The sequence below is a fragment of the Pararge aegeria genome, chromosome 4 (assembly GCF_905163445.1).
Source record: "Pararge aegeria chromosome 4, ilParAegt1.1, whole genome shotgun sequence".
NCBI classification, from domain to species: Eukaryota; Metazoa; Arthropoda; class Insecta; order Lepidoptera; family Nymphalidae; genus Pararge; species Pararge aegeria.
In genome coordinates this window covers 1,133,108-1,147,945 of record NC_053183.1, presented here as the reverse complement: position 1 = coordinate 1,147,945, position 14,838 = coordinate 1,133,108, and the positions used below count along the sequence as shown (strand labels likewise).

General features: G+C 36.0%; 2 protein-coding genes across 3 annotated transcripts in view; one reads left to right on the top strand and one right to left on the bottom strand.

Annotated features, from left to right (window-relative positions):
* The window catches only part of LOC120623330 (ecdysone-induced protein 74EF), a 284,125-nt gene that overhangs the window by 46,025 nt on the left and 223,262 nt on the right, over window positions 1-14,838 (top strand). For both annotated transcript variants that reach the window (XM_039889294.1, XM_039889295.1), the window contains exon 2: window positions 13,037-13,119. The gene's annotated coding sequence lies outside the window, so the exon portion shown is untranslated. The remainder of the gene's footprint in view (window positions 1-13,036; window positions 13,120-14,838) is intronic.
* LOC120623331 (U7 snRNA-associated Sm-like protein LSm11) overlaps window positions 9,455-14,838 on the bottom strand; it is a 54,807-nt gene continuing 49,423 nt past the window's right edge. Inside the window, exons 3-4 of the mRNA XM_039889298.1 lie at window positions 11,178-11,325; window positions 9,455-10,364 (exon numbers count right to left, since the gene is read on the bottom strand). Coding sequence (XP_039745232.1) covers window positions 10,207-10,364; window positions 11,178-11,325 — 306 coding nt within the window. The 3' untranslated portion in view covers window positions 9,455-10,206. The remainder of the gene's footprint in view (window positions 10,365-11,177; window positions 11,326-14,838) is intronic.

The window sequence follows — 14,838 nt, the reverse complement described above, 5'->3', positions numbered from 1 at the left end:
CACGGTTTCGCATCTACCTTCATCCTGTTAAAATCGTGTAACCATGCGCGCATTTCGTTACATCGTTTAATTTCACTCGAATGTTTTTTTCCTAACGCCGCTAAAGAAGTATAACTTCAACAATATGGAAATCGCGCAGTTAATAAAACAAAGTTGATAATTTGAAATTGAACTGCCGCCTACTTAATAAAAATTAGAATATCTTATAAAAAAATTACAATACGCACCACAAAAACTACTCTAGGCACACCTAATAGAGATAGTAACTTTTTTTTACTTACTTATTATAACGTGTTATTCACTGTGGAGTTTTGTTTTATTTGTATACCATTGTCCATTAGCGTGGATGCAAAGCGATTTCAAGCTTTTAACAATCAACTATATATTTAAATAAAGCTATTCCGAAACTTTCCTTTGTGAAATTTCAATACCTACTATCTCACCAAGGCTACAGACTATAGATTTCTTAAATGTAACTTTGTTTATTTCTTGAGTCTATTTAAGCGACGCGATTTCTATAAATCTGAGAATAAATCTTTGTTCAGTGCTAATGCTACTTCGTATAATTTTTTAAAGCCACTTTGCATTGATACTATTATGATTTCGTTTATATAACTCTAACATAACCATATATTATTGATCACAGATCTCGACAAAATTTAGCAGATATTTAAATTGAATCTCAGGGAAGGTCAGACAGTTATAAAACTCGGACGAAATCGTGCTTAATGTCTAAAATAAATCAATTTAGTACATTCATGTGTTTTTATTTCGGGTGGCTACTTGACACGAAATAATTAAAAACCGATCTAATCCAAATACATACATAAGAAATGTTTTAGTAGTTAATAGATAAAGCCACAGACCACAAAGAAGAAAAGCAAATACTCAAGATCAACTCCGTATCCTCTTTCGTGAACCATCCACCATCCCGTCATTCTTCTAAAGCACCTGTAGCTTATTTAACAATAAGCTACAGGCGCAAAAATATAAAGACAATAATAAAGTTACTCTAAAACGTGAAGCATATATATATTTTTTTGTTGAAACAGAAAATAGTTGAGGATTAGATCGACGTAAATACTTTTCCAAACGACAGTATATTTTGCTTAGTAATGGCAAAGGAATGAAAATGTTGTAGATTCTATGAGCCAGCACGTGGAATACCGACTGGCGGTTCGAGTCCCCGCTGCAGCTATTTGCAGTAAATAGGTCACAGCGCTCCCAACTTAGATGCAAGAACGAATACAAAAAGAGTAAAGCGAGCGGGCCGGGCAAACCGTGCTCGCTTGCGAGAGGAATTAAACCATGATTAAAATATACTCGAATTTTGTTTAGAAATCTTTTAAACTGCTATTATTTTTTTTTTAAAAGATACGAGTAAGTTTTAATGACTAGAATATTTTTACTATATCGACACTGTTGGCCTTTATTTTGTATTTGATCGTCCAATTCTTCTTTCTAGTTATAGTCTTGTTTATCACGATTCAACGGGAACTCATCACAATATTCTGAAATTTAGTGAAAAATATTCCCATATTTCTCTAATACTTAATTAGTCTAGACTAACGAGAAGTAGTAGTGCTTCATTGCAAGATTATTGTTACTAATTTATGAAAAACAACTAAGAACCGGAAATACGGACTGATATAATATAACGAATGATCACTTTATTAAGTATTTCGGCATTATTTATAGCTTTATAGTTGTCTGACATTTTAAACAGAAGAATCATTGTGAATGTTAATATTTTCAACTTTAATAGGGACAAATTTTAAGAATTATAGAATACCAAAGATTTTGGTTTTATTGAGTGCCTGGAATATAGTTAAGGATAATTAATTTTAGGATACCTTACCAGTTCTTTTATTTCTTCTACCGTTACAGGCAGTTTACAGGTTAAAATTTTAAATATCAGAACTATTTTTTATATGTATATTTATGTTGGGAGGGAAAGTTTACAACTGGATATTTCTTCTTGTTATCACTATCGCACAATATCACTTAAAACTAAGTAGGTATCCTTTTTTCGTACTTGTTAACTCAGTCAGAAGCTCTTTTCAAAGTTAACTGATTTGAGATTGTGTCAAGAAGATATTTACCCTGCAGGCTATCCGTGAAAGATTCAATTTAAATCCTAATTTAAAACTTATTGGAAAAAAACATTTCTTAGCCCAAGGCCGTATGAAACTTGTCTGTGGAGTTCAGCCGATCAAGGTTTTAGCCGTTAAAGAATAGTGGGTGACATTGATCGCCGCGTACATTATACATAATTTAAATAACATTATTGTACAATATTTTATTATTATGTACATTACGGAAGTGTCTCCGTGCCGACTCGTTAGCCTTATACGAGCAACGCGTTCATATTTTATGTTTGTTCTGTGTGTGTAACATAAGACGATGATCATTAATGTACCATTCTAGCTTTAAGGCTGCCTGTCCATCATAGATGTTCGAGACAGGATGTGGTGTATCCGTATTCTACGAGATATACTTCGGAAAGTGTGTTCAAAAACTATTACTACTAGCTAAGATAACTACTTAATCCCGAAAGTGAGGGATGTTTGTGAGACCGACTAATAGATCATACTGTATTTCAATAATTTAGTAAAGTTCTGGTGAAAAACACACATTTTAGAATGGTAACTGAGTAAAGTATGATTTCGGAGTTGTCTTATTTTATTTCCCTAACTATTTCTTTGTAATAGTACAAAGCTAATAATGATCTTACAATTCAAACACAAAGAGTCGTAAAATATTAATAAACATGTACCTACCTACATAAGAACAAAGAAATACATAGATACGATCGCAAATAAACAAGTTATGTAACATTAAACTCGTGCATATTATATTAACCTGTTCTAACCGGTTTTTGGCGCTACTCTTTTGTATCTTTTAAAAGCGTCCCCCAACCTAGACCTTATTTTAGTCTATTAGGCAGGTCTATATAAAGGCAAGCATAAATACTAAAGTACTATAATATTTTAAATTAAATACATGAATATAGTATCCTGATTACAATTTTAATACTTATTTTTATTATAACCACTAATATGACTTGCTCTTCGAGACAAGGGGATGGTAAAAGCCCATTTCAAAACTCTGGGCGGATACTGAGAATTTCTTGACCAAGGAGCTTGATAAAAAAATAATTTAAGCTCAATAGTTGCAGTTGACGGTTTATTTCTAATCAGCTGTTAAGGGCGTGAGGACACGAGCGCGGTGGCGCTAGGCGGCGGTGCATCGGCCGGCGCATCGTTGCGCAACTCTCCTAGAGTCCTATTTATACGCACCCTTTGACTAATACCAACCTCGTATCTCCGGAACTATGCATACGGCGGCGAAAGTTCGCATATCTCCGCTTCCTCGTTCCACGCGGATGATGGAGCCTTTTGTTTGACACCGTGCTGCGTTGAGATGAATGATGTTGGACTAATGGGCTTTAAGTTACTCGTGGTTGAAGATACGGCTGTTTCCTGTCGCTATATGCAGTATATACGTCGGTATGCCCGGTGAGATGCTAAAATATCGTATAACCGACGTACAGTCTGTATTTCAAGTCGGTAGTGAATCTGCTTTGGCAATGATATCGAATAGAAGTACGCGGTGTCACGTCACAATCTATTGATTTGACGACCTTCCTGGCGCAATGGTGAGCGCTGTGAATTTAAGTAGAAGGTCCCTGGTTCACATCAGGACAGGGCAGGGGCAAATCGGCAATTAATAATTGAATTGAATGTTCTGGTGAGGCTTTGACTGTGGCTAGTTACCACCCTACTGACAAAGGCGTGCCGCTAAGCGATTTAGTGTTCCGGTGCGATGTCGCGTAGAAACCGATTAGACTGACTACCATATTCCCTAACAGGTTAGCCCGCTACCATCGTAGAGACACCATCACTTACCACCAGCTGAGATTACAGTTAAGGGCTAACTTGTAGTGGAATAAAAATCATTATTCGAGATTCGGTTTCACGAGACACTGCACAGGTTTGGAAAGTTTGACCGATCGTGTAAAAGTTAGTTAGTTGTAGATATCAGTGTTTCTATTTACGTATTTTGATATACGTTTGTCTAACGAGGGAATAATACAATGATTTTTTTATAACACATCAAAATCTTAGGTTTGTTATATATAAATTATTCTGTAGCTACATAATTTTCTTTGTGATTGGTACTGTAGTAGTTTTTAATAACTGATTACTTTTACATTTAACATTTCATAAGATCTTGTTATTTTCATTTATTTATTGTGAACATACAGGTAGTAAAGTTATTTAACGATGTAGGAGAATTTATAAGTCTACGCATTAGATACATACACATCTAAAGAGTACTTGCTATTATAAAATAGTGGAAAAAACACTGTTAGATCGCATGGATTTCCTAAATGATGTCTTGTCCTTTGATCTAAATAACTAAACATCCTTGACAATTCCGGTTTCTGTGATGAATATAAAGATTAAATAACTTTTATATAAAAATAAAATTTTATCTAATTTACATTCATAACGGAACACAGGATTTGTATCAATTATAAAGCAGTTTTAAAAGTGTTAGTGAATAGAGAGTTCAATCTCGCTTAAAAATATGAAAAATACAGTACTGTTTTTATCCCTGTGAATTAAGTGATTTAAACTGTAGAATTAACAATGGACTCACCGGTTAAAGAAGATGCTTTCCTCATATTTAGGTTTAATTTAACACCTATATAGAAACCGAGAATAGTAACACACTTACCTTATCATAATTTGTGACAACACACTTACCTTATCATAATTTGTGACAGCGGTTTCAAATTGTATGTCACTTGAACATTTTAATGTTGTTAGAGCATAGGGGCAAAAATTAGGACCCATTAATGTAGATCGTTGGAGGTACACTAATTGGTCCTTAGTCATTAACTCATTACCAACCCTGTGAACTTCGTTATTTTTAAATCTACGAGCTGCGGATGGGATAAAATACGAATGTTCCTGTAAACCACCCTTGGGAATTTGATGTATTTCCAGAATCAAAATCGAGTCAATTGGCTACTTAGATAAGGCGTTAAAGATGGACTAAAAAAAACAAACAAACAATCTTTTGCATTCATCCGAAGTATACATGTAAAGCAAGAAACACATGCAATCTATATACATGTAAAATTCAAATCAATTGATAATCGATATTTAAAAAACTCAGTGTCAGATTTACATTATTAGTGTGGATAAGAGTTCTTATTTGGTTGTGTAAATACCACTAAACAACTAATAGGGTGACGGTCTTAGACAGCCTTTCATCCGATTTGGGAATAAAATAGATTTTGTCAATTTTTTTAGCTTCTTGCTCTCACGTACGTTGACGCTCATTTACCTCCGGAAACATTTCAGTTCGGGTAATAGGTTGTAGGACTTTTAAATAATTCAATTTCTAGAGAATTAGCCAGCTAAATGACTACAATTGCGTCTAGGAACTACAGGGGACGTCCCACAAGGCATCGTAAACTATGAAACCCCCATACGGAAGCGTGGCGTAGAGAACTGGCTAACTCGTAACCTACGCATTGTTCCCTACAATTGTTTTCCCATTTTCACGCGTTCGGCCGTCGCTCCCGGCTCCAGATGACCGCCGGCGACCGTGCGTCGACCTCGCACGTCGCTGGCTGCCGTACGACTGAACGCGAGTTATCGCACGCTTTCATGAAATGTTGACTGCGAATTTTCCAAATTCAAATCGCATAATTTTTTATTAAGAAATTTTACCACGACAGGTGCTTTTTTCAAAAGAAGTTCATATTTATATCCGCATTTTCCATTTTTCTGGGCAACTTTGCCAAAAAAAAAATATATTTCCATATTCCAGTTACATATAAAAAAAGGAAAATTAAAGAAAAGCCAGATCCCGACAATAGCGTCATTTATCAGCTCCAACTTTTGTTAACAACCATCCAAGTGACTAATCAATAGTGAACAAACATCAATATCAGTGAAACCGCTTGGGAGAAAAAGAGCACTCTGGAATTTCATAGATCTAAGGTGTTGTCGCAAATCATTCGAATGCGTTTGTTAAGCAAAGTGGGATACTCGTAGTAGGTACTAAGCTAGCTAAGGATGATACTGGTAATATGGTATTTAGACATTAAGGATTCTTTAAAATGCGAAAAGAGAAGAGACCCATACGCAACGAACATGCAGAAACCGTGTACATGACTAATATTGAAGAATCAAAAGCCACTCTACTCTAGAAGTGTTGGTCGAAGTTGAGTAATTATTTTACTTCTAATATTCTAAACGTTTGCAATAAGATGGCAACATTCCGCATTTACACTGTTTTTGGACACAATGCACTGCATGGCTCAATAAGGGTTCCGTATGTACTTAATTCGGTGCCCATACGTTACCCTTTCTCCAACTGCAATGCAATTGAATGTATGTTATCATCGCATGCATTTACGAAATACTAAGCAAATTTTCCAAAAAAAAACATATTTTTAATAATAATTTTTACCATAAACAACATGGGGTCTACAGAGGTCTGTGAACCGATCGATAACCTCGCGCATTACCACCTGTTGTCGCATGCTTTGACAGCATCTTGACGACAGATAATTTTACAAAGTCGATTTTAATCTTCCTCTTTCCTTTCAATAAGTTTCAAAAGCCCATTATGGCCTCAGTCCATGCCATGGTCAGTCGTTAAGAACTAGTAAGTATTAAAAAAATATTCGCAAGTGCGAGTTGGATTTGCACATACATTAGTTTAAAAATTTCAACTCTTATCTATTATATAGATGGTTCATGAGACAGACGGACGGGCGGACATTGGACCTAGTTTTGATTTGGATACGCAACCCTATTAAACAATTAGTCATATTTATCAACCTTTTAATGGCCCGCTACAAGGTCCACCACGCTGGTCAAATGCGGATTGCTTGGACTCGGCACGCCTTTGAGATCATTTTGGAGAACTTTAAGGCATATGGGTTCCCTCACGATCTATTCCTTCGCCGTTAAAGCAATTGATAATTAACCGCTTAAAACGCACTTAACTCCAAAAATTTTGCAGTGCGTGCCGGAGATCGAACTCGGTACCTGTGTACTGAAATATTACCCACTAAGCTATCACCGCTTTTTAGTCATAGCCCGTAGCTGATAGTCTATTTAAACAGTTCGATGAGCAGTAGTGACAACGCACTTGGGTGCGTCGCCCCCTGGCAAGAGTCCAGTCACCCACGCTTTCGGGGGTGCTAGACTTTTACCTAATACTCCGTATTCGTGACCATGAACCTAGGTCATTTATAAACATACCCAGCTGTTGTGGGCTTACCACCCAATTTCTATTAACCTCACAATAATGTATAATGGAACGTTTGAACGTTTTATAAGACTCTATGAAACCTATTTTTACCGGAAGTAGGTTTTAAATCAGGTTCATGATAGTTCCAGCGGCCTTCTTAGGATACTTGCTGGCAGGTTTTATTGCCAGTACATGCGCTTTTGCTGTATTTTTGTATGGTACATGTGCTTTCGAATTTGGCCTGCTAGGAGCTAGGAGGGTTTTTAATAAACTGCGGAGTAGTTAGGCTAAGTTTACTAATGTTTGTATTTGAACTTTATATTGTACTAACAGTTTATGATCCGAGACGTTATTTTTTAATTTTTTTTTAATACCTGTAAATGATTCTTAATCTATTGTAAAATGAGACAAAATAAAGAATTTTTAATTGTTTTTTTTTCATATTTATGCTTATTTGAATAGTCACTAATAACTACGTACCTACTTACCTTGTAACTTGGTTCCATTTTGGAGAAGAATTGCTAAGATATATCTCAGCAAATCTCTCCTTTCCCTTGAATGGAGTTATATCGTTTTGGCAATAAAGTTAATAAAAAAAAAATTTTAAACCTCTTTCGATAGTTAGTCTTATTTATTTCGCGACCTTATGACTTCTATTTATAATAATAGGATTAAAGACACTTTCAGGAGTAATAAAATTACCATCATACAAAATCATATCGAATGAATTAACTTCTCAGTCAGCGGTTTAGCTTCAAGAATGGGAGGAGAAGGTAGAAGTACTGTTTACATAGAAATAAAAGAAAGACAAAGAATAAATTCTTTTATTAATTTTATAATGGCTCAAAAAGCTACTTATCCTCACACACTACCTCTTAAAAGGGAAAAAAAAGCTAAAAGTTTAACATTTAAAAAAACTAAGTAAAATTAATATTTAACTTACTTTAATAATAAAATATAATATACTTAATACTATGTATAAGTAAATAACAAATGCTCGATAGAGTTAAATCTTAAAATAGTCTATGGTTAAATAAACATGTATTAAAACGTTATTATATTCCTTAGTATGCGAAAAATCTCATAGATATTTCGTCCTTAATTTTAAGTTTCGAGAAAGTTTAAGCTTTAGTTTCCAAAATCTGACACGTTTACTATAGAAACTTCGCTATCCTCTGTCACTAATTAGAAAAATTCCACAGATTTTTAAACAATTAAATTATGTTGAAAAAGCGCAATCTGCTGAGTTTCTTGGCGGCTCTTCTCGGTAAAATCTGCCTTCCAAACCGGTGGTAAGAGTTGAATTCAAATTTGAAAGTGTTTGATTCTCACACGTATGTCGATTGATGTTTATTATTTCCTCCAACAATAATGAGAAAATCGTCGCCCCGACAAAACTGAATTGTAAAGCTAATAAAATAATAACATGAATTTTCGCTTTACTGTTTGTGTGAACTGCTTTAAAGTTCAATAATATAAAAGGTTTCGTCGTGTAGCTCCTATATATAAATACTTCGGAAATATGTATCAGACGGTATTCATCATCGTCATCATCATATCAACCGATAGACGTCCACTGCTGGACATAGGTCCTTTGTAGGGAGTTCCAAATTCCACGGTTTTGTGCCGCTTGAATCCAGCGGCTATCTGCGACGCGCCTAATGTCGTCCGTCCACCTCGTCGGGGCCGACCAACTCTGCGTTTACCAGTGCGGGTCTGCCATTTCAGCACCTTAGGACCCCAACGTCCATCCCTCCTCCGAACTATGTGCCCCGCCCATTGCCACTTCAGCTTCGCGACTCGTTGAGCAATGCCGGTAACTCTGGTTCTTCTACGGATCTCCACACTTCTGATTTTATCTCGTAGAGATACTCCGAGCATAGGTCTCTCCATCGCCCGCTGAGTGGCTCTGAGCCTTCTTATGAGGCCCATAGTTAGCTACCATGTTTCGAAGCCATAGGTTATCACTGGCAACACGCACTGACCGAAGACTTTGGTCTTCAGGCACTGACGGTATTTACCATCATGTATTAAGAAATAGATAATACGAGCAGTACAACTACGCATTGCATCGGTCCGGTCATAAAATCTTAATAGAACGGTATACATATAATATATGTAACAAAAGGTATCATTCGTATATGGACAAAAACTTTCACATTAAAAAACATTAAAAGTTTCCAGATCACCCAGATTATTTTTAATTATATAATATAGAACATACATTAGCAATCACATTACTTCTTAACTTGCGAAATAAGAGTGTGACAATAATAAAATGAATTCATAATTTCGCAGTAAATGTGTTACTCGCAACATACGCTACCTAAACACAGCCGCGCAAATATGAAAAGCTGTATATGAAATTACATAACTGAGAACTTTTGACATATTCTCTACCCAAATATTAGTCAAAACTTCCCACGCTTAAAAATATACCAATTTCTTTCACAATTTATTTCTATATTGGAAAATAAGCCCTTAACTAAATTTCTTATTTAAAATGTCTTTATTGGCCTCCGCATTGCACTTCCAGAACGTTTTCAATGTATATTACACTGACCTCTTTATGAGTATTATATAACTACCCCGCAATATGAAAAAAATCCGCGCGATTTTTATGCTCGCGATTTATAATCTGCGCAAATTATTTCACCTAATTGTACCCTATTGCTCTCTTTTTTCTTTAGCGTATAATAAAAGTGTATTCATTAATTCACCTAACACGCACTGTGAACTAATATCGTCTCGATTTTTACAGTACTATGTAATTCATTGCATATTATATGAACTCCTAAATTGGACACCTAAATATTCACGACAATTTAATCACCGCACCGATTTTTTTTTAGCAGGAATTGCAAATAGTAGTGGATTAATTTTGCATTGCGGGCTAGCTGTTACAGTGTGGTATTGCCATAATGTTCATCTTTCAACAATATTGACCAGCACCACGTGCTCCCCGCGCACCATGACCTGCGGAAGGTGTCTGGTACACTCCAGCACTCCGCCACCGATGGGCGTCTCGGTGACCACCGGCACAGCGGATATCGACGCCGCCGTCCCTTTTGGTACGGGGGTTACTGTGAACCAATCAGTCGTTTAGCCTTATTTAGATAGAGCCGTCATTTACTGTCTCATAACTTAAAATATCCTAACTTTTTCTTTGGTTTGTCTATTTTCTAGCATAAAATGTGTATAAAACATATTTAACAGGATGTAGGCTATTTAACTAGCGGTTCCCCGAGGTTTCACCTGAGTCAACTAAAGATTGTAACGCAGTGTTATATAGGCCACCTCTGGTGTAACTATGATAGTTAGATATACAACGTGTAACCGAATTACGAAATGAATTTGAAAGATACATAAGTATATTTCATAAGGAATCGCCCTATAAAACTATTAAATCAAAATAAGAATATTTATTTTTCCATACAAACGAATTCAAAACATTCTAAGTGTTTACTCATGACAACCCTATTGGAGATAAAAGACCGACACGCGCATAGTACATATTCTACGCGACGCGTACTTTGATTTTAATTATGCTTGTGTGATTAGGGCTGTCTCTGAAAATTTTAGGTTTTCGGTTTCACAGATCAAGACAGTACATAAAGCCTGTGAAATATTATTTCGGTTTTTATTTACACGTTGTATACAAGCTGTAGGTGTTCCTTAAAAGAAATATAATAAAATGTCCAGGGTTCGATTACTTAGCCTACTTTTTGGTGTTTTCGGTAAAAAACACTGTCAACCCAGCCCCGTGCCTCAGAAATCACGTTCAGGTTCTTATGAGTAACAAGTGATGAAACTCTTTAAAGCCCACCGACCCGCATTAGTGTAGCGTGTTGGGTCAATGCTCTATCGATTGTTTGACGAGTTTATATCATACTCACCTAACCCCGGTGGTATCTTCCTTTTCTTGGGAGCTTTCTTCTTCCAAATTTCAAGCACATCGGTCAGCGCGAGGTTCCATTGCTTGTCGAAGGCCACCAGCGTCGCATGCAGAACCCCTCGTATCCCATAAGCGTGGCGCGTAGTCACCTGAACATAACAAGAAAATATTATCCCGGGTTCGAACCCGACGGGGGCAATTTGGATATAAAGAAAGAATGTATACTTTATTGTACACCAAGAAACACATACAAACGACACATTCATATAAAAGTTGTACAATGGCCGCTTTATCGCTAAAATTTGATCACTGTCAGGCAAATAATCCTGCAGAGCATAATATGATGAGTGACAAGTGGCTAAATGGGCGTACGGAAACAATATATAAATGTAAATATACTTATATAGGTCACATAAATAAACAAACATAAATGCATAATATATAAAAAAAAATATACTCTCACATATATAAACATTAATTATAATGAGGTATAGGATAAATAAGAGAAAAAGAAAGGGTTAAAGCTAAAAGATGCAAAGGAAAATAGATATGATGAAAATAGATTAAGAGGCAAGGAGTTCTAGAGCCGCACAGATCCAATAGAATAGGATTCAGAGTAGAATAAGGTATTTGGCTGGAATCTTTAAAATAATGGATTTACTGGTTGGAATGTGTTAAAATCTTGCATAAAACATATAACATAAGACAAATAAATTATTATAACAGCTTTTCTTAAGTTTCTTAGGAATTTTACAGTAGATACCTACGTTACTTTCGTTGCGGTATTTGAAGAAGTCATTGTCTATGGCCAAGAAAACGAGATTCTGGCAACCATAAACACAATTTGTCATGTCTCGAATAACTAAATTAACTCCATTACAGCTGAATATAACGATAATTTAGATATCAAACTACCTAAGCAAGTCGACATCTACTTACGTTCGGCATATAATTTGATGCAGTTAGCACAACATGACGTCGGTTCTGAATCGAAAGGGACTGTGATTATATAAATTGTGTTCATTGATCTATCAAAAAAGCTGAATATTCGTTTCACGAAGGCAATCATGTAATGTTTAAATAAACAAAATATCTATAAGATTCGAAATTCTGCTCCTTGAACTTTGTATCTTCACCATACCGACACATGAGAAGGGGTAAGGCCGTAGTCCACCTATACACACTCGGCCAGCGTAGTACGCTGGTCCAGTGCGGATAGGTGGACTCCACACACTTTTGAAATCATTATTGAGAAATCTAGGGCATGCAGGTTTACTCACGATGCTTTACTTTACCGTTCAAGCTTAAAAGCACGTAACTGGGAAAAGTTAAAGAGAAAAAGAAACTTGGCCCACAGAAAGTGAAGTCGAAGTCCTACCTGGTCTATTACCGGTATCAATGTATGAACTTATATATGGTTCGATATATACTACTAAAATAGTATATCGTCGCAATTGCGAGGTTAACATCTAAGATCGTCAATCATCGCCATCAAGTTTAGTTTAGAAACCTGTAATCTCGCCCATAGTAGTAAGTAGTAGAAGTAATCCATAAACGTGATCCACGAGCTTTAAGTCTAACGGAAGCTGTGAACTTAGTTTTATTATGAAAACTCACTAATAATTATCCTCATGTAAACACACACTATGAAATCACAGTAATCCTATCGTATTATGTTGATAAATCAGTCAGTCACCTTTGCCTTTTATATATATAGATTTAAATAATAAGAATTCAATATTTATAACTATTATGACTACCTGTAATTTTATAAAATAAGAAGTGCATAAATGTAAAATAATTAAATAAATAAAGTGTTTGTTGTTCTTTGGACTAAACCAAGTTTTCAAATTGTTGCAGGGATCAACAGCAGGACGAGTCCAACCAAATGTGTTCAAATCAAATATTGCCTTCCGTAGAGTATACGTCTATTAGCTAGCCAAGTAAGTAAATAACGCTTTGATATCTATGTCTCTTTATTTGTTAACTTTTCCCGGATGAACCGCTTCGTGAAATTTGCCGTAAAATGCGATACCATAAGGAAAACTAAAAGATAATACATAATGGGATTTAAATCTAATTATAAATAGGAAAGTTTGTTTTTTTGTTTGTCCTTATTTCACGACCTAAGCGACCAATCGATTTTTGGTTCGCCCTAAGTTGAAAGCACGGAGAATAGCATAGACTTTAGGACGACCTCGGGATGAGATGCTGATGATGACGCCAATGAATCAGTAGAGGCTAATAAGTATATAATAAAGGATATGTACTACATTGGATAGAAACTCGCGTTACTTTGCGGAAATCAATGATGTACAATGAATATTAAGTTTAATTTGCTTTACTAAAAGTTTAAGAATCTGTAGGTGTAGTTTGTAATTTCTACCACCTTTATACACCACACCAAGCAGGTCTTTCGCAGTGTACTCTCTATGCACGTTTCGCTCCGACACCTGAGCATCCTCAGGAGATGTTTACCTTTTAATGAACAACCGTTTTCATGATTTCATGTTTTGCTTTTCGGGGAATAAAGCAAATGAAGCTTAATATCCATTTGCTACGTAGAAATAAAAGCAGTAAAATCTAGAAAGCCATACGCAGTAACTTGTCCCGTCGTACACCACATTTATGACACATACAAGCCCGTATGTTTATCACGGCGCGACCTCGAGCGCGGCCGGCTCAATTCGTAAGTACCCGTCCAAGGTCCACCGAAAACGGCCGACTCATAGTTCCGATATTTTTCCACTGACTGAGATAATTTAAATAAACAATCGCTGCGCTAGCGCACCGTTAGCGTTGAGGAAGATCAGTTAGCGCACAAGGACGTTCATGAGGAATGGCCGTTCGCTATGGAGTGCTAAATGAATTATGAAGGGCCCTGCGAGCTGCGCAGGAAATAAAATAACAACCGAAAAAACATGCGCATGCGCACGTTTTATGCGTGTGCACTCTTATAAGTAAGAAAGAATATTAATATTCTTATCCTGATTATGAAAAATTTACTTGTAACATTGCACTTAGATGCAACTCGGATGGGTCGGGTCTGTCACTTATGCATTGAGCATCTGGCTCCGTTTTTGTGTCACACATGATAGAAAAGTGAAGCTAAATTTTTATAATACTTGATTTTTGAGAATAGCAACCTACAATAAATAAGATTTGAATTTTATTGTTAGTTGTGACGTAAAAACTAACAACAAAGTGACATTATATATTTTATGCGTGGTTAATAAAGTTTTAATTGCACCACAAATTTATTTATAAAATAATATATGATATTAATAAAAAAACATATACATATCCATACTAGTCGATACTAGTAATAATTGATATTATTGCAAGTATATCTGTTTGTTTATTTATCTATTTGTTGCCTGTGTTCGGCTCAACCAGGACTAGTGGTAACCACGACATGATCTATAATAGTGCTTAATGAATTGAAAAAAAAATGTCAAAACAAGATCCAAAAAAGGGCACCCGTATAAAAGCCACCAAGAGCGGCGGCGGGTGATAAAAATGGCTCAATGTTTTCCGGGTGGAAAGTTGTTCTGTGCAAGGTCGTAGGCGAGGGCATACCTCGCGTCACCGGCGCAGTGTCACATCGCGTCACGTCGCATCGAACGATAGAGCTTGCCCGTCTAGTGAAGGTACAGACGGGA